This window comes from Aquila chrysaetos, chromosome 20 (assembly GCF_900496995.4).
Source record: "Aquila chrysaetos chrysaetos chromosome 20, bAquChr1.4, whole genome shotgun sequence".
NCBI lineage: Eukaryota > Metazoa > Chordata > Aves > Accipitriformes > Accipitridae > Aquila > Aquila chrysaetos.
The window spans coordinates 8,185,856-8,211,061 of record NC_044023.1 but is presented as its reverse complement, the minus strand read 5'-3'; the positions used below and the strand labels follow the sequence as shown (position 1 = coordinate 8,211,061).

The 25,206-nt window shown below is 68.3% G+C and overlaps 1 protein-coding gene across 2 annotated transcripts; it reads left to right on the top strand.

Annotated features, from left to right (window-relative positions):
- Positions 1–8,551: 8,551 nt before the first annotated feature.
- On the top strand, positions 8,552–23,550 carry SLC38A3 (solute carrier family 38 member 3). Of its 2 annotated transcripts, none has more exons than XM_029996091.2 (16): positions 8,552–8,683; positions 16,476–16,627; positions 16,785–16,869; positions 16,965–17,080; positions 17,572–17,645; positions 17,727–17,819; positions 17,912–17,993; positions 18,857–18,939; positions 19,096–19,154; positions 19,623–19,796; positions 19,931–20,010; positions 20,409–20,509; positions 20,611–20,735; positions 21,017–21,161; positions 21,651–21,754; positions 21,855–23,550. In XM_029996091.2, the coding sequence occupies exons 2-16, from the start codon at positions 16,518–16,520 to the stop codon at positions 22,260–22,262; spliced, it is 1,839 nt and encodes a 612-aa protein (XP_029851951.1). In that variant the 5' UTR covers positions 8,552–8,683; positions 16,476–16,517; the 3' UTR covers positions 22,263–23,550. The 2 variants fall into 2 exon arrangements, with proteins under 2 accessions (XP_029851951.1, XP_029851952.1); XM_029996092.1 differs by lacking the exon at positions 8,552–8,683 and adding an exon at positions 15,975–16,090.
- Positions 23,551–25,206: the final 1,656 nt, after the last annotated feature.

Sequence of the window (25,206 nt, the reverse complement as noted above, 5' to 3'; positions counted from 1 at the left end):
GCCAGATGGAGGCAGGGCGCAGGCAGGGCGCAGGCAGGGCGCAGGCCAGATGCAGGCCGGGCGCAGGCAGGGCGCAGGCAGGGCGCAGGCCAGATGCAGGCAGGGCGCAGGCAGGGCGCAGGCAGGGCGCAGGCCAGATGCAGGCCGGGCGCAGGCAGGGCGCAGGCAGGGCGCCGGCCAGATGGAGGCAGGGCGCAGGCAGGGCGCAGGCAGGGCGCAGGCCAGATGCAGGCAGGGCGCAGGCAGGGCGCAGGCAGGGCGCAGGCCAGATGCAGGCCGGGCGCAGGCAGGGCGCAGGCAGGGCGCCGGCCAGATGGAGGCAGGGCGCAGGCAGGGCGCAGGCAGGGCGCAGGCAGGGCGCCGGCCAGATGGAGGCAGGGCGCAGGCAGGGCGCAGGCAGGGCGCAGGCAGGGCGCCGGCCAGATGGAGGCAGGGCGCAGGCAGGGCGCAGGCAGGGCGCCGGCCAGATGGAGGCAGGGCACAGGCAGGGTGCAGGCCAGATGCAGGCCGGGCGCAGGCAGGGTGCAGGCAGGGCACAGGCCAGATGCAGGCAGGGCGCAGGCAGGGGCGCAGGCAGGGCGCAGGCCAGATGCAGGCCGGGCGCAGGCAGGGCGCAGGCAGGGCGCCCGCCAGATGGAGGCAGGGCGCAGGCAGGGGCGCAGGCAGGGCGCAGGCCAGATGCAGGCAGGGCGCAGGCAGGCGCAGGCAGGGCGCAGGCCAGATGCAGGCCGGGCGCAGGCAGGGCGCAGGCAGGGCGCCGGCCAGATGGAGGCAGGGCGCAGGCAGGGCGCAGGCAGGGCGCAGGCAGGGCGCCGGCCAGATGGAGGCAGGGCGCAGGCAGGGCGCAGGCAGGGCGCAGGCAGGGCGCAGGCCAGATGGAGGCAGGGCGCAGGCAGGGCGCAGGCAGGGCGCAGGCAGGGCGCCGGCCAGATGGAGGCAGGGCGCAGGCAGGGCGCAGGCAGGGCGCAGGCAGGGCGCCGGCCAGATGGAGGCAGGGCGCAGGCAGGGCGCAGGCAGGGCGCCGGCCAGATGGAGGCAGGGCACAGGCAGGGTGCAGGCCAGATGCAGGCCGGGCGCAGGCAGAGCGCAGGCAGGGCGCAGGCCAGATGCAGGCAGGGCGCAGGCAGGGCGCAGGCAGGGCGCAGGCCAGATGCAGGCCGGGCGCAGGCAGGGCGCAGGCAGGGCGCCCGCCAGATGGAGGCAGGGCGCAGGCAGGGCGCAGGCAGGGCGCAGGCCAGATGCAGGCAGGGCGCAGGCAGGGCGCAGGCAGGGCGCAGGCCAGATGCAGGCCGGGCGCAGGCAGGGCGCAGGCAGGGCGCCGGCCAGATGGAGGCAGGGCGCAGGCAGGGCGCAGGCAGGGCGCAGGCAGGGCGCCGGCCAGATGGAGGCAGGGCGCAGGCAGGGCGCAGGCAGGGCGCAGGCAGGGCGCCGGCCAGATGGAGGCAGGGCACAGGCAGGGCGCAGGCCAGATGCAGGCTGGGCGCAGGCAGGGCGCAGGCAGGGCGCAGGCCAGATGCAGGCCGGGCGCAGGCAGGGCGCAGGCAGGGCGCAGGCCAGATGCAGGCCGGGTGCAGGCAGGGCGCAGGCAGGGCGCAGGCAGGGCGCCGGCCGAGGCCCGGCCGTGCCGCCGGTTGCCGTCAGAGGGCGGTCGGGGCCCGCGCGGCCGGGCCGGGGCGGGGCCGAGCCGGTCCGGGGCGGGCGGGGACTGAGTTTGACGCGAGGCAGCCCGGCCGTGACGTAGGGCAGCCTGGGCCTGACGTGGGGCAGCTCGGGCGTGACGTGAGGCAGCCCGGCCATGGCGTGTGAAGCAGCCCGGGCCCGACGTGGGGCAGGCCGGGCGCCGCTGTGGGGCCGGCGCTGGCACTGCCGTGCCGGGGCCGCGGCCCCTCTGCCAGCCGTGACCGGCACGGCGGGGCCGGGCCGTGGCCAGCCGCGGGCGCAGGCGGCCGCGCTCTGGTCCGGCAGCGGAGCTGGGGTGGGTGCGGGGCGCGGGCAGGCTCCCCCTGCCCACACCGTCACGGGACGGTGGCATCCCTGCGTGGGCGGCGTGCCGGGGTCACCGGCGCAGCGCCCGGTGATTCAGCCGGCGGGAACCGGGAGCGGCTGGCCGGCGGCGGGAGGGTCAGCGCTGGCCGGCCGCGGCCGCGGCGGCGCGCTGACCTTGCCGGCGGCGGGACGGGCAGCGGGCAGCGCTCTCGGCAGAGCTGGAGCAGCTGCCTGTGCCCTGGCACCCACGCCCCGTCCTCCCCCAGGGCAAGCCGGAGAGCTGCGGTGCCGGGAGGGCGGCTGGAAGCCCGTGTCCCCCGTCCCTACCCTGGCCGCGGTGCAACCGTGAGCACCGCTGCTGGTGGCATCCCCCGTGCCCATCCCGGCCGTCTAGGCCAGCCGAGCCTGGTGGTGATGACGGGTGGGACCCGCTGCCCGCAGGCCGGGTGGGGGTCCCGGAGGTGCCGCGGAGCAGGTGGCAGGGGGCTTTGGGTGGCATGGGGTGCACCGGGGAGAAATGGGACTGGAGCCGGCCTCTGGCATCTCCCCAGCCTCCAGCAGGAGTGGGGTACCCCTCCAACGGGGGAGCTCCGAGAAGGGGGCTTGGGGGCCATTTCCATGAATCGCCGTGCTCTGCCGATGGGGAAGGGCTTCAGGGAATCGGGCTGTGGGGGGAGCGTGTGGGGCGGCTGGGTAGGGCTGTGGCACGTGCCCCTGGCACATGCTGGCTGCCTGCTGCTAACCGGCTGGCCCCGGCTGGCCCGCAGGCCCCGGGGACTGGCCCAGCCCCACGGCAAACAGCACTGAACTGGGCAAGCTGACCCCTGGACTGGGCAAGGAGGGACTGCCCCGCACCCAGGGCCAGCGGTCACGGGGTAGCCCTGGCTGAGCCTCAGCACTTTCCCCGCTGCCCCGGCTGCCTTGGCGCAGCCCCTCCACCAGCACGGTGGGTGCTTACGCCGGCTCCGGCTCCCTCCTCCAGGCTCAGTCCCTGCAGCCCCAGAGCTCTTTCCCAGCTGTGGGAACCGGTACCGTTAAGCCCCCCAGCCGCACCGGGCAGGGCGCTGCTGCCAGCTCTGCTCGGTGGCAGGGGTCCCAGGGCCCGGAGTGCTGGGTGGTGCCGGGTGCCTGGCCACATGCCGGCGGTGGTGGGGGCCCGCTGGGGCTGTTTTCCTCTCTGTTTGCTCAGCCGTGGGGACGGCCAGCGGTGCGGATCAAGGCCGGCGTCCCCCGAGCAGCCAATTGTCGACCAGCTCAGAGGGGAGGGAGAGGGGCAGCCGCCCCGGGGCTTTCCCAACCGTGGAGGGGGCCACCATGCCAGCGCTGCCCAGCCTGAAACGGCGCCAGTCTCGGCCCACCCAAGCGTAAGGCTGGGTGATGCTGGTGGGGACCCGGGGGTGCCTGCCGGGACCCTGGCACCCAGCACTCCCCAGCTGCCCCCCTGCTTGCCCCAACCGCTGGCGGAGCTCGGGGACCGTGGTGCTGGGGTCATGGCAGCCTCAGTCCTGAGCACCGGCATGTCCTTTTGTGCTCCTCCCGCTGAATCCTTTTCCCTGGCGGGCCATGAAAGGGCCTTTATCCCCTCTCCTCCTCGTGGCCGGATCACACCCGGCAGGACCCTGTGCTGCCGTCTGGCCCTGGGACCGCCAGTCACCCCGGTGAGGGTGGGGGCCTGGCACAGCCCTGCCGGTGCCTTCCGCGGGGAGCCAGAGCAGACCGCAGCTTCGCTGGGGCCGCACGAGCCGTATCTGCTCCTCAGTCGGCTCTGGACCGACCGCTGTCCCCCGGGGAGAGGAGGGACATGGCTGTGGCTGCGTCTCTGTTTTCAGCCCAGTTATTTATATCTTTAAACAAGGATGCTACAGTCATGTGGGCCGAAAGGCGTCCCCGGTCCTCCCCTGCTCCCCGATCCCCAGCTCCCCAGCCATCTGCTGCCCTGCTGCTGAGGCCCTGGGCAGCATTGCCTGGCCCCCCCGGGGCTCCCCCAGCCAGGTCTGCACTTGTAACGGCTTGCTGGGGATCTCAGGTTTGAACGGGAGACCCCCCTGGGCACTGCAGACCCCCCAACGATGCCCCACATTTCCTTCCACTGCCCCACGCCAGGGCCCTGCTTCCGCTCCGCTAAACATTAACCGCCCGCCCCAGCTGCAGCTCGGCCCTGGACCTGGCGTCCCAGGGAGGTTTGGCTGGGGGTCTGGCCCTGCGCCCGGCCCAGGCGGGTTTTGGGGTATAGGGCAGCCCAGCCCAGCTGTCCTGCGCTGCTGGCATCACCGTGTATCTCCTTGGAGGCTCTGGGAACTGCTTGTGCTCCCTCCTTTTCCCAAGGGATCCTGGGAGGTTGTGGTGTGGGATGCTGAGCTCCCTGTGGGATCGAGGACTCCGGGGCTCAGGGAGCTGATGGAGGGCAGCTCACGGCCTGAAGACCCTCAGGTCCCGTGCACGTGGGAGTATCCCCTGCGGGCTGGCAGGTCCTCCAGGTCTCCCTGTGAGCAGGGGTCCCCCAGCAGAGTGGGACACTGGCATCGTCCCGAGGGATAGCTGCCAGAGCATCCCTCCAGCAGCTGGTACCCAGCCCCTCTTTGCCTGCTCAAGGGAAAACGCTGCAAGCCCCCTGCCCAGCTTTCCAGTGGGATGTGGGGAGCAATGGAGCCCAGCAACTGGGGACAATGGGGAAATGGGCCAAGACCCAGGGAAGCTGCCCTGCAGTGGGGCACTGGGTGCTGAATGTTTCGAAAGCATCACAGCCACTTGGGCTCGTTTGGGTTTAAAGGCATTTAAGTTGCATTTAAAGGCATTAAAGACCTTGCTAAGTCCTTGCTTAATTGCCTTAAAGGCATTTAAGCCCTTGCTGCAGGATGGCAAACCCACGGAAGCAAAGCCCCTGGCCCCAGCTGCCCTGCCTGGGGGGCAGAGATGCGTGGGCTGCTGCCGGCACCTCCGGAGGTGACAGGTGACAGAGGGGATGGTCGCCCTATGCCAAGAGGAACAGTTTGTCCCCATCTCTTAAGGCTCAGGGCATCCGCCCGCCCTGAAGTGCTTCCAAGCAGCCGTCATGCTTGATGGCTGGAAGCTAGAGGAGCCTGTGTGGGACCGGTGTCCCAGCAGGGGCTGTGGGAGCTGGGGGTTCCCAGGACCTCCCTCCAAACCCCACAGTGGTGCAGGGAGAAGTGGCAGGGTTACCCCAGGGCTTGTCCTCGGGTCCTTGGTTCCCGGTGCCACGCTTGGCAGGGAAGCGATTGAGCCCAGAGATAACCCACCCTTCAGGTCTGCTGAGCAGCGCTTTGCTTCTGGCTTCTGTAAAGTTAATTGGTTTCGAGGTTCCAGGAACAAACGAAGGAGAAAAACCCACTCTCCCGATGTGCGGGATCATTGAACGCTCTCTGGCAAGTTATAATTGCAAATCATGTTTTGAAATCACATTAACCAATTAGTCCTTGTTGTTGTTGTGCCCTGCCACATGACAGTGTGCCGCAAGGGAGCCGGCTGTCAAGGGCGAGGGAGGGGGCCACAAGCTAGCCCCTGCCGGCTTTCCCAGTCCCTTCCACTTGCTCCCCAGTGCTGGCACAGTGCTGGCAGTGGGGTCTGGGGGGGGGCAGCAGGGGTCTCAGAGCTGCTGAGGGGGGTGCTGGGGCCGTGTCTGTGCATCAGAGGCACCCGCTGGCATGTTCCGGGCAAGGACAAGCTCCAGGAGGCTTCTTGCTCGAGAGGCCACGGTGGTGGCGGGGGGGGACACTGCTTGGGCTGCAGATCTAACTGTTATCTCCACCATATCTTCCTGCCATCTCCCATCTCAGCCCTGGGAACAGCGGGCAGTGGCAGGCAGCAGGCGCAGAGGCCGGGCGAGGAATCCAAGCATGACAAGGAGAGCACGCCCTGGCCATGCATGGCACCCACTCCTTCATGGCCGGGTCCTGGGTGCCCTCGTCCCACGCCGGGATGCTCTTGAGGCCAAGGGGTTTTATGGGTTCACTTTAATCTGCTCCATCTCCGAGTGTGGCTGAAGGATAAAAAATAGGGCAGCTTTTGGCTGGGGAATTGGTGAGAAAGCAAACCGCACGGGGGTGGGCTGCAGGTGAGGGCTGTGGTGCGACACAGCCGGCACAGCGCTCAGCTCCTCACCACCGGCGAGGCAGGATGCTGCCGGCGGGACGCGCCGTGCCGCACTCCCCCAAAGGCTCCTCACATACGGGAATCCGGCGTCAAAGTTTCCAGCCGGCTGGAGAAAACCACACAGCTGCAGTTTCGCAATCTGCTGGAGCCCAGGCACAGGCCTGACACCACCAGAGCTGTGCGGGGGAAGCACTGTCGGCCGGGGTCCTTGGGGGGCTGAGAGGAGGGTTGTAGCCAGTCTCTCTCCCAGGCAGCCCCTGGCTGTGGCGAGGGGACCCGTCCTCATGTCGGCTCCCCCCCGCATGGGCAGCCCGGCTGTACGGGGCTGGAGCTGCCATGTGCTGGCTGCAGGGTGTGGGGACCCTCTGGGACAGGCTCTGGGAGGTTTGGGGATGTCTTTGCTCTATTTTCCTTCTCCTCACCGCTTTGATTTTCTGCAAAGCTTCAGCTGGGCATGGTGGGGATGGCGTGGGCATCTGCTCTGCTCAGCTGAAAAGGGGGGAACGATGGAGAGGGTTGTCACACGCTGGGCAAGAGACAGGATGATGAAAAGGGGGCATGGCTTCATTTGTGCCAACAGGAGAAGGGGAAGGGCGGCATTTGGAGGCTGGGAAGGAGCAGGCAGGCTCTGAGTCACTGCCCACACCCTGGCCCCCCAGCATGCCCACCCTGCCAGCAGGCGCTGCACCCCATGCCGTGGGGCCGTGCTGCCTGTCCCCATCCCCGGCTGCCTGCACCGTGTTTGCTTACAGGGCGGCAGCTCTTGGCCTCCTTTTACAAACCCCAGCGAGGTGCGTTGCCGCCTGTCCCCGGGGCGTCTCCGCACCGGTGCCACGTGGCTGGCACCCGCCTTTGCCGGGGCAGGGGAAGGGTTAAGCGGATGGCTTGAAACCAGCCATGTCCATGGCTCTGGGTGCCTCCGACTCCCCCCTTGCCACCCTGCCAAACCTAGCTGCCTCCGGTCCCCCGGCATGCCAGCCAGCGCTGGTTCAGCACTTACGCATGCTGCTGTTATTAGAAATTAGTTAATGGATGTCTCCGACCGAAGGAGAGCAGCAGTAACAGGAGCCGCGGGATTGCCAGGAGCGCGAGGGCAGAGCTGCTGCTGAATATTTAACGTCCCGCAACGGCTGAGCGAGAGGGTGCCGTTGCTGCCAGTGGGGCAAGGGGAGGTTTTCCTCCTGCCAGCCTGATGGCGATGCTTGCTGCCGGCCAGTGGAATCGTTTCCATCCCAGGCCTCCCGAGGCTTCCCGAGGATTTATGAAAGATATGCGTAACACAAATAAAGCCTCCCAGCAACGCATGGAGCTGTCCTGCCAATGTGCGGCGGCTGTGCAGGGCTCGCTGCTCTGCATGGGGAGGTGGGTGTACCAAGCCCCAGCCTCGCTGCAGCGTGGACCCCAAAGATTTTCCTCTAAGGTAAAAGCCAGGCAGGGCAGAGGAGCAGGAGGCAGTGTGGAGGTGACAGCCCTTGGGAAGGGGCAGGGAACCTACAGGGACACAGCTGGTGGCTGGCCAGGAGCTCCTGGCTCTCCCTGCAGCGCATGGGATGCTCTTGGGAGAAAAAATTTCCTCTCTGGGGCACTTCCTTGGGGATAGACCTCAAAATCGTGTCTCCATGAAAGAAGAGGTGTTTCAGCTCAAGTGGGGAAGTTTGATGGAGACTGGAGGAGGGGACCAGACTATCCCCCCCACTCTGGGTCACGTTGGGATGATCCCACGCGGATTGTTTGCTCCCAGTGTTCTGAGGTGCCGGGGCAGCCACTGCGGGGGCAGCAGGCACCTCGAACGGGGCAGCCAAGCTGGGCTGGCTTAACGTGGGAACGGCTAGAGCTTCCCAGGCCGGGGGGAGAACCTGGCTGCAGGGGGTGCTGGGGAGGACCTTCCCCAGCTGTTGGGTGACTCTGCCCCTCCCTACGAGGGGAGAAAACCCAGCACCCGCACTCAATGCACGCTGGATTTAGCCCTTCAGGTTAGGTTAGAGCGACTGCAACAGCCCTGTCGCTTCGAGAGCCAGCCGCTGGCCTCCGACAGCAGCCCCCGGGTGCTCGGGGTAGGGATACCCGGTGGGGCGTCAATACCCGGTGGGGTAGCGATGGCCACCGGGGTGGTGATGCCCGGCGGGGCGGCGATGCCCGGTGGGGCACCGGTGCCGGGTGGGGTGGCCATGCCCGGTGGGGTGGGGATGCTTGGTTAGGTACCGATGCCCGGTGGGGCACCGATGCCCGGTGGGTGGGTGATGCCCGGGGGATGGCCATGCCCGGTGAGGCACCAAGGTCCGGTGGGGCGGCGATAGCCGATGGGGCGGCGGGCGAGGCGGGGCCGGGGCCGGGGCCGGGGCCGGGGCCGGGTGCGCTCCCCCCCCCGCCCCGCGGCCGGTCACTCCCCGGCGCTGCCCCTGACGCTGTCCCGGCGGCGCGGAGATTGGGAGCCGCTGCTCTGGGGGCGGGCCCGGCTCCGGTTTAATCTCCGGCTCGGCCGGGATTACGGCCGCAGGATAGTCTCTAATCCGCGGCACCGCGGGGCTGGCCACCGGGGGCTGCTCGCCCCAGCCCGCAGCAGAGGCACCGCCGGAGACGGGGGCAGGTAAGTCGCCCCCCCCCCCCAGTCCTTCCCAGTCTCCCCAGTTGCACGCACCCCCGTGCTTTTTGCCTTCTCCTTCGAGAAACTCCGTGGCTCAAGGCTGCCGGGGGCTCGCCTCCCCCTAGTCGTCCGTGTCCCGTCGTCCCCCGTCCCCCCCCCCCGGACCCATCTCCCTTCGCCCCCCGCCTGGCCCCGCTCTCCTCCCGCAAAGCCCGGCGCTCCCCTTCTCCTCCTCCTCCTCTTCCTCCCGGAGCCGGACAAGTTCCCCCGCCGGCCCCCGGTAGCACCGGGGAAAGGCTCCGGGGCTCCGGCTGCCCTGGCAGGTGGCAGCGCCCCGGGGCTGTTTGCTTTGCTTTCCTCCTGCCACTTCCCTCTCCAGCTGCTGAAACCCTCCCGCGGGTGGGTAACAAATTCTGCGAGGGCAGAGGGAAGGCAGAGCGCTGCCTCGCACCCTTTCCACCCAAATGCCCAGGCAAACCTCCTGCCTGCGGCGCGGTGCCGGGGGGCTTCGGCGTCACCGCCCGCTTTGCTGGTAATAATAATAACAACGTCAACCCTCAAACCCTCTTTTCTTTCCCTTTTTTCTGCTTCAATTTTTAATCCCCCGTGGGAACAACATATGTTTCTTAAGGCTGGAAGCGGTCGTAGCCGGGATCGGGTGTCAGGGTACTGGGGCGAGGAGCGGTGCACGGCGGGGGGCACGGCTGGGGAGAGCGATGCCGGCCACCACGGGCGCTGCCGGGCCTTGGCTGGGTTGTGCGTGTGGTGCTTCTCCAGGCTGGGGTATTTATAGAGCCTGGCTGGCCAGGACGGCAGTGTGGAAAAGCAGGCGGCACATTGCGTTCCCACCGGCCACGCGTGTCCCGTGCCAGTCGGCACGGCGGCCTGCTCTGCCCAGGGCGGCTTGCAAATGTCCTGCCGGAGAGAAACCTTCCCCAAGGGGAAACTGAGGCACAGCAGGCAGCTGCTGGCCTCGGGCTCCCCGTGGCGGGGGCTGGCTCTGTGGTGGCACGGGCGAGCCAGGGGACCCGGCAAATCCCCGGCAGGTGGGATGGAGGGAAGGCAGAGCCCTGGCGCGGGGCTGAGCCCTGGCTGGCTGCGGAGGGCATGGCTGCACCGAGCCGCCGTGGAGGAGACGGGGAATTTTCCACTGGCGTTTGGATCAAGCCCAAGCTGAGCCGTTAGACCTGCCCGGTCCCTGCTGCCGGCCACCGGCACGCGTTCACCCCCCGGCTTCGTGGGGGGACCCCAGAGAAAGCCCTCTGTACCCTGCGACGCTGCCCTGTCCCCCAGGGACCGAGCGCCGGCGTGCCCTGGCCCCGGTGGCCAGGGATGCTGGGGGACAGCAGGGGCACCCCGGCTCACCCGGGGACGGCATGGGGGGTGCCGGCACCACGGGGGAACCTGGCCGAGGCGCAAAGGGCCCCGCAGCGCCCGGCCGTGCTGCAGCTGTAATCACACGCCGGGGCCGCAGCCACGGCAAACAAACAGGCACCGGCAAGGCCTATTTTCCTTGGCGCGTGGGGACGGGGGGAAGGAGCGGGATCCCACGGGCTCCTTTGGAAATGCAGCCCTTGAGAAAACAGAGGCGGGTTGGGGACGGGACGGGCCCCCCGTGCCCCCGGCCCTCCTCGCCGCGTGGGTCTCGGCCGCCGCACGCCTCCCTGGCCACTGACGCAGGTCCGGGGCTGGCTGAGTCCCCCGTGCCGGTGGGGGGACAACCAACGTGGTCCTGCTGTCCCTGGACCAGGGAGCGGACACCAGGGTGGCGGGATGGCCCGTTGGTGAGAGTGGCAGGGCTGGGGGCAGCGGTGGTCCCGCAGGGCTTCGGCAGGTCGCGGCCCCTGGTCGGGACAGACTGCTGTGCTGGGGGTGCCGGGGTGGTGGGGGGCACACGAGGCCAGCCCCTCCTGGTGTCCCCAGCACTGCCTGCAGCAAATGGCAGCTTGGATTTTTTGCCGTCGACCCCTCAACATCGTCCCACCTAGGCATGGTGTGTTTTAGGGAGCAGGAACTCCTGGAAAGCGTCTTGCTTCCAAGGCAAAACACATCTCCAGAGGCGCGATAGAAAACCTAATGTGGTTTTTTTTTAGGCATTACCTGCCTGTCAGTCCCTGCAATGCCGCCATCTGCGCCACCATCCTCCCTTGGTGGCCCTGAGCTCCTGACGGGCAGTGCACTGGCTTTAAATTTAAAGCAACCTCCAACATCGAGCCTAAAGCTGGCTGAGACGCTTTGGGCTCAAGCCGCTGTCCCATCCGGCCTCCCCTAGAGCCATGCTAGGTGCCACCAGCCTCGCGCTGCGCCCACCCTGTCCCCGTCCCTGCTCCCGTCCCCATGCTGCCAGCTGCCTCTGCTGCCTGACCTCGTCTCGCACGGGCTCAACACCTTCCTTCCGCACCGGGTTGTATCAGTGGCAGCCTGGGCTGTCCTGGTGTTGGGCATGGCTCCCCTGCTGCTCCCTGGCCTCCAGACCCATGCCTCAGTTTCCCCACCACTCTTCCCAGCTCGCCTTGGTAGCAGTGCTTGGATGTGGGAGGATGTGGCGTGGTGGTGGTGGCTGGTACCTGTCCTGTGGCCCCATCCTGGGGCACACGACCAGCACGGGATTGCCGTGGCCGAGCTGCACCATGGCTCTGGTGCTGGAAAACCGTCCCCATGTCCCCCTGTGATGTTTGGCTCTGCCACCCCCTTCCTTGTGGTGCCTTTCCCCTCCCTGGTGTGTCTCAGACCCTGGCACGTCCCTTGCTGCTGAATGGTGCTGGGGCTGGTGGCCACGAGCCAGGCCAGCCACCAGCACGCTCTGCCTGCCGGCACGTCCCCAGGATCGGGCAGAGCCATCCCCGAGGACAGAGGTGCTGCTTGTGGTCTTCGAGGGAAGACCCCGGGTGGACACCGCTCCCCGCATGGTGTGGTGGGGACGGTCTGGAGCTGCCGGGGCAGGTGTCGGTGCCGCCACAGCCCAGCTAGCCAGGACAGTGCCTTCGAGAGCCACTTGCTCCTTCTTGCTGCTGCCAGTTCTGCTCTGGCCGGAGCGCTGGGGGCATCGCCTAGCCTGAGGCTGAGCCACGGTGTGGTATTTGGGGCTGAAACCCCAGGTTGCCCTGGGGCTAGGTGAGCCCAGGACCGGTGACCGCGCCGCCCAGCTCCTGCTGGGACCACGAGTGGGTTGTCTGGCACGGCTGTCTAGTGGGGCTATCTCGTGAGGGTCTCCAGCAGGTCTATTTGGGGAGGGTCTGCAGTGGGGCTACCCCGAGGGGCTTTCCAGCCACGCGCTGGGCAGGTTGTCTCCAGTCGTCCCTCCCCACGGCTGCCAGTGTCCCCATGCACGTGGGGGGTACACCCCAGAGCCCTCACCCCAAAGGCGAGGTGCACAGCCGTGCCCCTGCGTAGCCAAATTTGCCCTTCTGGGTGCCTGCTGCCCCCGAGGGAGGTGGGACGATGGCACTGCCTTTGCTTGGCTGGGAGGTGCGGGGGGAGAAATGCCGTAGGTTTAAAAACAGGTTTGGGGTGCTAATTTTAGGAAGGCAGGTCAGGGGGAAGCCACGTCTGCCCGTGCTTGGGGGGAAGGGCAGGCCCTGCTCCCGCAGGGTCGGGCTGGCTCTGCTCCCAGCACCCGGGCTCCCAGCGCCGTCCCGGGGGAGGGTTCTCTGTGGGGGGGACAAAGGGAGGTGCGGGGGGGTCCCCGCTGTGTGTGCCTGCCCTCCTGGGGCCAGCCTCCCCGGCGAGGTGATGCTCAGGGACCCCCTCAGGTTCGGGCTGTTGCCCCAGCTCTGCCCACACCCCCTCGAGCCCAGCAGCGGTCCTGGGGGCTGACCGAGGACCCCAGGCCGGGGGTCACCCCGCGCCCAGCAGCGGTGCGGGGGGGGACTCCAGGGCTGGGGGCTGATGGCAGTGGGGGGACACAGCGGGTGCCCCTGCCTGCTTGCCCGTGCTGCCTGTCCCTCTGGGAGGGCTCTGTCGCCAGCGAAGCTGCAGGGAACATGAGACCTCTGTGTGCCCGGCTCTGCTGAAACCCGAACAGCCACCTGGGCAGGCGGGCACAGGCAGGGGGGCCTTGCCGCCGGCCCCCCGGCACACACCGGCAGCAGTGGGGTACCTGGCTGTTAGCACGCAGGCCGGCAGCTGCGGCAGGCTCGGCGCTAAAGCCGGATTACCACCCGGAATAGTCCCGCGGCCCCAGCTGGGGCGGATTAGCCGGGATTCATCTGCAGAGGGAGAGGAGATGGGGAGGGGGTCTCTGCGCTGCGGGGGTCCTTGGCCTGGGGAAGCACCCAGCCGCTGCCAGGGAGACCCGGCGCCTTCGTCCCCCACGGGTGAGAGCAGTGGGTGCTCGCGGGTGGGCGTCATGGGCTGCGGGGACGTGGCGGGTCATCGCACCCCGGGCTGGTGCCGCGTGGCACGGGCAGGGCTGGCAGGCGGCGGCTGCCACGCGTGCCGTACTCCCACCGGCACGGTGTGCTCAGGTGGGGACCGTGCCATGCCGAGGCTTGGCTGGGGGAACCGGCACAGCAGAAGGGCCGGGCTTTCCCAGGGTGATACGCGTCCTCCTCGCCACGCTGTCGGGTGCGACGGACCCCCCACCCGACACGTTCCGCTGGCATTGCCGATAGAGCTCCGCTGCCCCAGCCCGCCCGTTCCCGGGTGTGCCTTGCTCCTAGCTGGGATTTTCCACCTTTTAAATAAAGTCTGTGTGGAAGCGAGGTGTTGGGTGGAGGGATGCAGCCCCTTCCAGGACTGGGGTGTCCTCGGCCCCCGGAGCGAGCCCAGGGCTGCCTGCTGCCTGCCTGCCAGGGCAGGGAAGGGATTTGGGAGCCCTGCCGCCCCACACACGTGTCCCCGTCCCGGCGAGGCGGGGGAAGGCATCTGTGCTGGCCGGGACGCGGCGTGCGAGACCAAACGTAGCCTCCCCTGGTGCGCAGACGTGGCCGGCGGGGAGGGTACGTGCCGCCCTATGCATACTGCTCGGCGTTCCCCGCGGGGGGGGGCTGCGGGACGGCACTGGGGCCCGGCTCAGGCTGCCTGGCCGTGCCGGAGGGTTGGTGGGGTGGACATGTCCCTGGTGTCTCCGAGCGGCGGGAGAGCAGGAGCAGCCCCGGAGAGCCGGGACTGGGTAGGGAGAGGTGGAAGGTCTCGGCGCAGCGAGGCTGTCACCGTCCTTGTCACCCAGAGCCGGCAGGCAGCGGAGAGGCGCACGCCAGGAAATTGGTGCAGCTGGCTCAGCACCCCCAGGGACATGGCCCAGGGTGCCACAGTGGCGGGGGGGGGGGGTTCTGTGCCCACGCATGTGGCAGTGCCCATGCCGTCAGGGTGGGCGAGCGGGCACTGGGGCTGGCGGTCAGGAGGGGGACGATGCCAGGCGGCACACGTGCTGCCCAACGCGGCAGCGAGGACGGCAGCAATCCCGTCCGTGTGGCGGCACGGCAGCCCCGCGGTGGGCTGGGGCTCTCGGGGCCGGCAGGCCACGGGAAGAGATCCCCGGGGAGATGCTCTTTGCCCGGAACAGAAGGTCCCCAGCTGAGGTGGGCACACAGGGACAGGGGTGAACCCGCTGCCCCCAGCCCTGGGGGGGGGGGGACACCCACGCCACCCCCCCGGGGCCATCCGCCACTCCATGTATTTGCTGTTCTGCCCAGCCTTATCGCAAGGCAAACAGCGACAGGCAGGGCACGCTCTGCCCGATCGAAGCATCTCCCGTTCCCTCCCCTTTCATCTCCCCCCCCCCTTCCCCGGCCACCGCTGCCGGGAGACCCTGGCCAAGGGGCAAAGGCCGGGGCTGGCCGGGGAGGTGGCAGCGAACTGTGCCGGGACTGTGCCAGGGCTGTGCCGGGACTGTGCCAGGGCTGTGCCAGGGCTGTGCCAGGGCTGCCCGGCGGGAGGAAGCGTCTGGGTGGCGGTGCTAAGCCCGGTGCATGCGAAATGAGCCCGGCCGTGCCGCTTGCTATTCCGAGAGGCACTCGGGGGAAGAAGCTGGTATTTCCTGAGCCGCCCTGCGAGGTGTAATTATAACCTGGGAGAAGAAAGGGGCTGCAGAGGAGAGCGCCCAGCCTCCCCGGCGCCCGTGGGGGAGCGGGCAGGGGGAGCGGGGCAGCTCCTGCCTGCCACGGGTGGGAGGCAGCGGAGCCCTGCCTGCGGGCAGGCCGGCGGTGCTGGGGGGGTTCGGGGAGGTGATGGAGCACTGGGGATCTGGCGGCCCCTCTTGAGCCCAGCACCGGGAGCGGTGGGTTCGGCGATGCCCGCCCGCGGCGGCGGGAAGGCGCAGAGTTAACGGCGGCGTTTGGACGTGCTGGCAGCCTTGTTCGTGCCTGGATCCGGCCCAAGCAGAGGCCTAGCAGAGGGGATAAATCATCGCCCAGCGCCCGCCCCGCGCTTTCCTCTTTTCCCCCCGCACGGCTGAGCCTCCCTGCTCCGGTCCCCGCTGGCCTGCGCCTCGCCTCAGTTTCCCCGCCGGGCTGGGTGCCGCAGGCAGGGTGGCCCAGCCGTGTCCCCCCCCGCCCGGGGCCAGCCTTGGGGGCTCGGCCCCCCCAGCAGTGCTGGCAGCCGGCGCGTGGCCTGGGATGACCCTGCCTGGTCTCCTCGGTGGCCTGGATGGGCAGGGACAGGCAGGGCAGCGGCTCAGGAGCCTGGAGGTGCTGGCACCCGCACCCCGCCATGTCATCCTTCCCCTGCGTGCCGGGGGGGGGGGGGCTGCTGTCCCCGGTGTCTTCTTGCCCCCGCAGTGCCGCGGGAAGACTCGCCTGGTCCCCGGGTCCACCGATCCCCTGGGAGCACAAAGATGGGCACCCGCCGGGACCCCCGGCACCGGGGTGATGGGGCAGCAGGATCCTCCGGGGGTCGGGGACTGCACCGCATCCCGGCCAGCCCTCGCCTCGGGCCGGGTGCCGTCATCCCTCGGCCAGACGTGGCCCCGATGTGGAGCCCCCCCAGCCGGCCGGACAGGACCCCAGCCCCCCAGGGTGGCGGGGGACCCTACGCCGGCTGCCAGCCTGCCCCAGAAAGCCACCCTGTGCCGTTTCCCAGCGGGGCGGGGAGGGCTGGGGCTCGCACAGAGGCAGCTTTGTGCGGCGTGCCAAGGCATCCCGCGCTCGGCAGCCCGGCCGCCTTCCCCTGCCAAGGAGCTGTCTCCCGGCCCTGCGCTCTTTCCTGCTCCGTTTGTCCGGCCCTGACATGCCCCTGAGCCCCCTGCCTTGGCACCCCAGCAGCACCGTCCCCGGGGCAGCGGGACGCGGGCGATCCCTTCGCTCCGGGCAGTGCCGCAGGCTTTACGTAACGGCGGTGGCTGGGGGGGTCCCCCAGCTCCCCACCCCGTCCCCAGCTGCCCTCCCAAACGCCCCCGCTCGCCTGTCGGCAGCCGTCTCCAGGAGGGGAAACTGAGGCACGGAGCTGAGAGCTGCGGGTAGGGGAGCGGAGGTGGGCAGGCGTCGCTGACGGAGGGTCCGGGGCTGGGCTGGTGCCGTGCTGCGGGCAGGGGAGCGGAGCGGCCCCGCGGGGTGGGCTGTGGGATGGCTGGCAGGGCCAGGGGACAGTGCCACCTGAGGACCCTCGTGGGGCTGTCGGAGCTGGGGTGAGCTCCGTGGGGCGTTGTGTGCTGAGCGGGCAGAAGGGAGAAGTCCAGCCATGGTGATGCCCGGCCAGGCATCCGTGTCATCCCTGGGTGCCCGTCCCTGCGGTGCCACCAGCACTGGTGCTGAACCCGACTCCGGCATCCCAGGTGGATGCGGGACTTGTGGGACCCCACGCCAGCCCGTCCCGTGCTCCCACCCAGAGCCGGCCCCCTGTTGCCCCCCTCTTGCAGAGCCTGAGGAGAGCCTGCAGCGAGCCCAGCCACCTCCCCGCCATGGACGCCACGGACGTGCCCCTCCAGGCCGAGATGGTGGAGCTGGTGCCCAATGGGAAGCATGCGACCGCGCTCACCGCCTCCGCCGTCCCCTCGCTGGCGGGTGACAGGTAGGGGACCTGGGACAAGTAGGGGTGCCAGGGGTTTGGCAGGTCCTCCCGGCTGCTCCCTGCCGTTACGATGCCAGCCAGTGCTGCCCAGGTGCAGGGAGGGCCATGGCAGACACCGGCTCTGCTTCGGCCTCACCCCCCTCCCTCCCGCGGCCAGGTTTGAGGAGAACCAGTCTGGCACAGCGGAGATGGAGGAGTTCCTGCCTCATGGCGCCGAGAAGAAGCAGACGCACTTCACCGATGTGAGTATGGTCACGGGCACCGTGGTGGTGGTGGGATGGGGGTAGCTCACGGTGTGACCGGTGCGTCCCCTCCCCGTTGTGTCTCACGCGTGCAGTTCGAAGGGAAGACGTCTTTTGGGATGTCCGTCTTCAACCTGAGCAATGCCATCATGGGCAGCGGCATCCTGGGGCTGGCCTATGCCATGGCCAACACCGGCATCATCCTCTTCCTGTGAGTGCTGCACACCTCTGTGGGCGCGGGTGGGGGGGTCCAGGTGTGGGGGGCTCCTCCAAGGGGATCAGTGGGTGCCAGGGATGCAGGCGAGGAAGGAGTCCTGGGCTTGGGGTGATGCAGGGGCTGGTGTCCTTCTGCCTGAGCAATGCCCGTCCCTGGCATGAGCCTGTCTGCCCCTGCTGGGTGCTGTGCCCCACTGGGGAGGAGGAGGAGGATGAAGGCTTAACTTCCTTAATACGAGAGCAGATTTCCCCATGTGACCCAAAGAACTCGGGTGCCGGCTCCCCTTGTGTGTGGGGACATGGACCCACGGGGCTAGGGCAGCCCCACGGCTGTGGGGTGCCCACACCCTGCGGCCCATCCGCCGCGTGAACACCCAGCTGGTGCCAAGGCAAGGGGCCGGGTGGCCTGCCAGGATGGGGTTTGCCCCACGGCTGTGTCCAAGCCCGGTGCTGTGACCCACTGGTGACGGTGCTGTCCTCTCGCAGCTTCCTCCTGACGGCGGTGGCCCTGCTCTCCAGCTACTCCATCCACCTGCTGCTCAAGTCCTCGGGCATCGTGGGTGAGTGCCGGGTCCCCAGCGGGGCCGTGCCGGGGGGGTCCCCTCCCGACCCTCACCCCGCCACTGCTCCCTGTCCCGCAGGCATCCGTGCCTACGAGCAGCTGGGCTACCGAGCCTTCGGCACGCCGGGGAAGCTGGCCGCGGCCATTGCCATCACGCTGCAGAACATCGGAGGTGAGGACGGGGCTGGGGGGGGGACGCGGCGGGGCAGGGACGGGACGGGACCGGAGCACGCTGGCGCAGCATGACCTTGGTCTGCCCCGCAGCCATGTCCAGCTACCTGTACATCGTCAAATCCGAAGTGCCTCTCGTCATCCAGACCTTCCTTAACCTGGAGGAGAAGACCACGTGAGTGCCTCCTGCCCGCGCTGCCTGCATGCCTTCCCCCGGGCAGGCGCCGGGGCTTCGTCTCCAGCTGTGCAGCCCATGGCAGGGATTTAGTGCCATTAAGCCACTACTATTTTTGATAACCGTCAGTGCTGAATAAGCCCCTGGGTGGGATTAAACCGGGCTGAACTTCCAATCCCTGCTCCTCACATCCCCTTGGGATCAGGCTTTCCTCCTTGAGCAGAGCCCGGGGCTGCGGGTTGGGGGACGGGGGCTCTGGTTGGGAATGGGTCCCCTCCACCCCGTTCCTGCATCCCCACCCGGCAGCATGGGGGGTGAGAGCCGGGCAGATGCTGGGCAGAGCTGCCACTGGGACCTCCACCAGTCTGGGACTGGGCGTCCAAGCCAGGCTCAACCCTGGGTGCTCTGGGGCACTCGATTGCACATGAGACCAGGGCTGGGCAGGGGTCCTGCTCCACCGGCGGCCGGGAGCAGCTCCCCCTGCCTGGGGCGTTGAGGACCTGGCTGAGCACCTTGCAGATGCCGGTACCCCAGGCTGCCCACAGGCAAACGTGCTGAGAACAGCAGTTCTCAGCCTGCCCACAGCAGCTCTAGCCCTTGGGGGTGCACCACTATGGGGGGTAGGTAGGACCCCAGCTCAAGGGTCCCCAGGGATGCTGGCCTCAGGGGTCCCCAGGGACACCATCTCAGGGGTCCCTGGGGATGCCAGCGCAGCAGGGCTGCCAGCCTCGGGGGATGCCAGTGTCCCTGGAGCTGCCAGCTCCGAGGTCCCCATGGATGGCAGACAGCCCCCCCCGCCGATGGCTGCCTGTGCGTCCCGTGCCCCGGCAGAGCGGGGCGGTGAGCAGGCCGTCTGCTTCCAGGGACTGGTACATGAACGGGAACTACCTGGTGATCCTGGTTTCCGTCACCATTATCCTGCCCCTGGCCCTCATGAAGCAGCTGGGTAAGTCAGGGGGATGCCGCCTGTGGCACCAGGGTCCGGCACCCCGGGGCTCTGGCAGGGTGACGATGCCAGCCTGGGGGTGGTGGGCAAGGAGGGGACACCCAGCCAGCACGAGGGTCCTGCCCGCACCCACCGGCTGCTCTCCTCCCTCCCTAGGCTACCTCGGCTACGCCAGTGGCTTCTCCCTCAGCTGTATGGGCTTCTTCCTCATCTCGGTGAGTACCTGCTGGCACGTGCCAGCGGCTTGGGATGCCGAGCATCCCTTGTGCCAGCGTGCGTGGCTCTGCCGGTGCTCGGCCAGGCTGCGTGCTATGGTGACAGTGGGGACAGCGGGGACAGTGGGCACTCCGGGCTGTGGAGATGTCGTGGCAGTGCTGTCACGCTGCTGGGTTATTTTTGGCTGAAGGAGCCGAGTGCTGGGGAGAGGGGAAGGGAGAGGGTGCCGGGGGGAGAACGGCACGCACGGCCCCTCCACGTGCCGCTGCCCCGCTCTGCCCGCTGCCCACCCTGGCAGGGGCAGGCCGGGGGGCCAGCATCGCTGCGGGGCACCGCCAGCAAAGGGTGCCCCATAGAGGGGTCCCTGCAGGGCCACCTTCCCGCTGGGTGCGGTGCTGGCTTGGGCGGCCGGTGCTGGGGGGTGGTGGCACCGGGCACTGACCGTCCCCATGTCCCCCGCACCCCAGGTCATCTACAAGAAGTTCCAGATCCCCTGCCCGCTCCCCGAGCAGGAGGGGAACCTCACGGGCAGCCTCAACGTCACCCCTGTCAGCACCAGTGACTACCAGAATGGCTACACCGTCCTCCAGGCGCCTGACCAGGGCACCTGCACCCCCAGCTTCTTCACCCTGAACTCCCAGGTAGGGACCTGGGATGCACCCCTGGGGCTCCGGCTGAGCCCCCACCCCGTGTGCCCCTTGAAGGTGGGTGGTCCCGGCGCTGGTGGCACCCACCAGCTTGGCTCCCGGCGCTCAGCCACCCTTCTGTCACGCAGACGGCGTACACCATCCCCATCATGGCCTTTGCCTTCGTCTGCCACCCCGAGGTCCTGCCCATCTACACCGAGTTGAAGAAGTGAGTCCTGGGTGGGGGCACCCACGGGGAGGGGTGGGCTTCGTCCGGCACCCACCCAAAGGTGGTACCATCCGGGTGTGGGACCTGCGCTGGGGCATCGTGGGGAGGTGGGTGATAGGACCCTGGGATGGGTGGGTGGGTAGTGGGTGATATCACCCCCGGGAGATTGGTGATGCAACCTGGGGTGGGTGGGGGGGTGGGTGGCTGGTTGGTGGTGGGCGATCCAACCCACCGCACAGCCCAGGAACGGGGACGCAGCCCCTCTCTCTGCACAGCCCCCGTGCACCCCGGGGTGCTTCGGCATCACCCCTCCTTGCTGGGTGGGTGCTCGGTGCCAGCAGGGTGCCGCGGGGTGGGCTGGGCTGTGGGGGCCGTGCTGAGCCCGCTGTCCCCTGCAGCCCCTCTAAGAAGAAGATGCAGTGCATCTCCAACATCTCCATCATGGTCATGTACCTCATGTACTTCTTGGCCGCCCTCTTCGGCTACCTCACGTTCTACGGTGAGTCCTCGGGGAGGGGGCTGGGGGCCGTGCCGACATGCCGGCACCGGGGGGGTGGCGGTGTTGGGGCTCACCCAGCGGTTCCCCGATGGTGCCTGCAGGCCGGGTGGAGTCGGAGCTGCTGCACACGTACAACAAAGTGGACCCCTTCGACGTGCTCATCCTGTGCGTGCGGGTGGCCGTGCTGACGGCTGTCACCCTCACCGTCCCCATCGTCCTCTTCCCGGTGAGTGGCCTCATGGGGCTTTGGGAGGGGAAACTGAGGCAGTGATGGGGCCGAAGCCCGGGGTCAGGGCGGCAGGGATCGGTGGGTCTGCAGGGATTGGGGAACGGGATCGGCTGGGTGTCAGGGACAGGGCTGGGACAGGGGAAGGGGTGACGGGGACTGGCAGGGCCGTGGGGACAGGGCTGGGAAGGGATGCTGGGGACCATCAGGCCTGTGGGGACCGGGGATGGGATGGGCCCTGGCTTCAAGGATGGAGCATGACAGCCCGTCCCTGTCCCCAGGTGCGCCGGGCCATCCAGCAGATGCTGTTCCAAGGAAAGGACTTCAGCTGGATCCGCCACGTCACCATCGCTGTGGTCCTGCTGACCTTCATCAACCTCTTGGTCATCTTTGCCCCCTCCATCCTTGGCATCTTCGGCATGATCGGTGCGTGGCAGCACCCCGCTCCTGTCCCTTCGCGGGCACCGGGTATCGTGGGCAGCATGCCAGCCCCTGGCCCTGCCTGGTGCTGGGCTTTGCCTGACCCCCCCATGCCTCAGTTTCCCCTCCTCACCGTGCTGGGACCAGGTGCCGTGTGGGGGGTTCCTAGCCCTGTCCCTGTCCCGGCAAGCTGGTTCCCGCAGGGGTTGCCGGCCGATTGCCACGCTGCCGGCCGGCACTTGCTCTTCCCCTGGGTATTTCCCTTGATCCCCCAAGCCGGGCTCCCCCCGCTCGGCACCCGGCTCCGTGCCAAGGCCCTGGCTGCGGGGAGGGGCATGGGGACAGGGCCAGGACACGGCGTCCCTGGGTTCCTGGAAGGCTTTGCCAGGGCAGGCGGTGGCAGGCGGGGGGACAGGACCTGGCCCGGCAGCGGGGCTGGCAGGGCTGAGCCGTGGGGCGGGGGCCCCCTGCCCGCTCTGTCCCTGTCTGCTCCAGGTGCCACCTCCGCTCCCTGCCTCATCTTCATCTTCCCCGCCATCTTCTACATCCGCATCATGCCCAAGGACAAGGAGCCGCTGCGCTCCACCCCCAAAATCTTGGTAAGCGTGGGAGGGGGACGACGGGGACGGGGGGGTCCCGAGGCTAGGCTGGGGACCCTGTCGCCCTGGCTGTCCCTGACCTGCTTCCCTGTCCCCGCAGGCTGCCTGCTTCGCCCTCCTCGGGGTGCTCTTCATGGTCATGAGCTTGAGCTTCATCATCATCGACTGGGCCACAGGGGGGGGGGAAGAGCGGCGGCAGCCACTAGCCAGCACCAGGTGCCCACGCCAACCTTCCCCCCACCCACCGGTGCCCCAGGGAGAGCCGGCCCCGGGCTCAGCCCCCGTGCCGCGGCCCTGCCGGGCTTCCCTGGGGACCTTCCGCCGTCGCTGCCCATCACCCGTGGCGGTGGTGAGGGGGCATGAGCCACGGCAGGCGCGGGGACCCCCCCGACCTGTGCCCGGGATGGGGCAGCGAGCCCGGGGCAGGTGCCGTGCCCCCACCCCGCTCCAGCGGGTACCTTTCCTGCTCCGCGCCTCAGTTTCCCCATCTGTAAAATGGGGAGAATAATACTGCCCTACCTCACCGGGAGCTAGCTGTCAGGTGGAGCTCGTCTCTGCACACCCAGAGCCGCCGGCAGCGGGCACTGCCAGGGGCGCGGGGCACTGCCCGCCGTGGGGGCCGAGGACCAGGGCACTTTTCTGGCCCCCCCCCGACAGCATCGAGAGCCCTGATGAACAGTGTCTACGGGGGGCTGGAGTCTAGCGGGGTAGTCGGACCTGTGGCAGTGCCCATGCCCAAGCCACCCACCCTCTTCCCCTGCCATCCATCCCCCGGTCCCTGGCGAGATGCCACCCCACTGCTGCGGCATCACGGGGGCACCCCGGCCCCCGCGGGCAAGTGTGGTCCTGCCACCGCGGCTGGCCGTACCCAGCCCGCTGCTCTTGAGCCTGCCGGGGGAACGGTCGGCTCTCGGTGCCCACGGATGGGACGCCGGTGACCCCCAGGTCATGCTTGGGGACTGGCCGCATCGCTTCGGGGAGGTGGCATGCCCACCGGGGGCTTGGTGCCCGCTGGCATCCTGCCCGTGCTGTGGCTTGGCTGCCCGGGGCCTGGCCCCCCCGAGGGGTGCAGGTAGGGGGCTGGGAGCAAGCAGTGCTCACTGGGGGCCAGCTCGGGGCTCCGGAGCCACCCCCCTGTCTGCATGCCCAGATGCCAGGGTGATGGGCACCCCCACAACCCAAGCTGGCCCTGCTAGCCTTGCACCCAGGGCCAGCACCCAGGCCCCCGCAGCCCTCTCCCAGTCACCCACCCATCCACCCACCCATCCATCCATCCATCCATGCTGCTGGGATGCCCCACACCATGCCAAAACCCAGAAAGTGGCTCTCCCACCCCCCCACCTCCCTTCCCAGCGTGGGGGGGGGCAACCCGGCAGGGTGGGCAGCACATCTGGGGGGGGGCTGTCTTGTGGCGAAGTACATAAGAGACGTATTTTTTTACCGGGGTGGTGGAGGCTGGGATGCTTTTTATAAATACTGTATATAAGAGTAGATCTTTTTTAATGTGTTGTGTTGCTCTGGGTAGCTCTGTATAATGTACATATCTATATGGGGCGCGGGGGGGGGGCCGCGACCCGGCACCAGTGAGGGGCACCGCTGCGGACCCTCGCTGTCGCACCGGGGCTGTCGGCTGCAGCGCGTCCCCGGCGTCCCTGTCCCCAGCCCGGCTGCCCCGTGGCCACCCCTGCGCCGTGCCGGGGGGCGACGCTTTTAAATTATCCGTGGGGGCGATGCCCGTGCTGGTGAGGAGGCCGGCCGGCGAAGCCCCTGGCAGTGAGAATAAAGATGTGAATGTGCCCACGTCTCGGGCGTCACTGGGGCGGGCGAGGGGCTGGTGCGCAGCGTCCCAGGACGGCACGGACACGCATGCACATGGATGCACGGACGTACATGCGGACAGCAGGGATATATGGACGTGCACGCACAGGGTCAGTGCGCATGGTTGCACGCATCTACAGCAGGGCAGCACAGACATACGGACACAGACACACAGGGTCAGTGTGTCTGAATGCACAGGTGCGCAGTGGGACAGCACGGACATATGGACGGGCGTGCACAGAGTCAGTGCACATGCATGCACAGACGTACAGCAGGACAGTGTGGACATACAGACACAGGCACAGTGTCAGTGCAGATGGATGCACAGCAGAACAGCATGGACAGACATACAGACATGCACATGGATACGTAGGTGTACATGGGGACAGCAGGGACATATGGACACGCATGCATAGGGTCAGTGTGCTCGTGCACAGACGTACATGGGGACAGCAGGGACATACGGACACGCGTGCATAGGGTCAGTGTGCTCGTGCACAGACGTACATGGGGACAGCAGGGACATACGGACACGCGTGCACAGGGTCAGTGTGCTCGTGCACAGACGTACATGGGGACAGCAGGGACATACGGACACGCGTGCGTAGGGTCAATGTGCTCGTGCACAGACGTACATGGGGACAGCAGGGACATACGGACACGCGTGCACAGGGTCAGTGTGCTCATGCACAGACGTACATGGGGACGGCAGGGACACACGGACATGCGTGCACAGGGTCAGTGTGCTCGTCCACAGACGTACATGGGGACAGCAGGGACATACGGACACGCGTGCACAGGGTCAGTGTGCTCATGCGCAGACGTACATGGGGACGGCAGGGACATACGGACATGCGTGCGTAGGGTCAATGTGCTCGTGCACAGACGTACATGGGGACGGCAGGGACATACGGACACGCATGCATAGGGTCAGTGTGCTCGTGCACAGACGTACATGGGGACGGCAGGGACATACGGACACGCATGCATAGGGTCAGTGTGCTCGTGCACAGACGTACATGGGGACGGCAGGGACATACGGACATGCGTGCACAGGGTCAGTGTGCTCGTGCACAGACGTACATGGGGACAGCATGGACGTACGGACACGCGTGCACAGGGTCAGTGTGCTCGTGCACAGACGTACATGGGGACAGCAGGGACATACGGACACGCGTGCGTAGGGTCAATGTGCTCGTGCACAGACGTACATGGGGACAGCAGGGACATACGGACACGCGTGCACAGGGTCAGTGTGCTCGTCCACAGATGTACATGGGGACGGCAGGGACACACGGACACGCGTGCACAGGGTCAGTGTGCTCGTGCACAGACGTACATGGGGACGGCAGGGACACACGGACACGCGTGCACAGGGTCAGTGTGCTCGTGCACAGAGGTACATGGGGACGGCAGGGACATACGGACACGCGTGCACAGGGTCAGTGTGCTCGTGCACAGAGGTACATGGGGACGGCAGGGACATACGGACACGCGTGCACAGGGTCAGTGTGCTCGTGCACAGACGTACATGGGGATGGCAGGGACACACGGACACTCCCACGCACCCAGGGGGACAGAGAGGCACGGACGCCCGCCGGGACACGGGCACGGGGAGGCGGGGACAGCAGCGC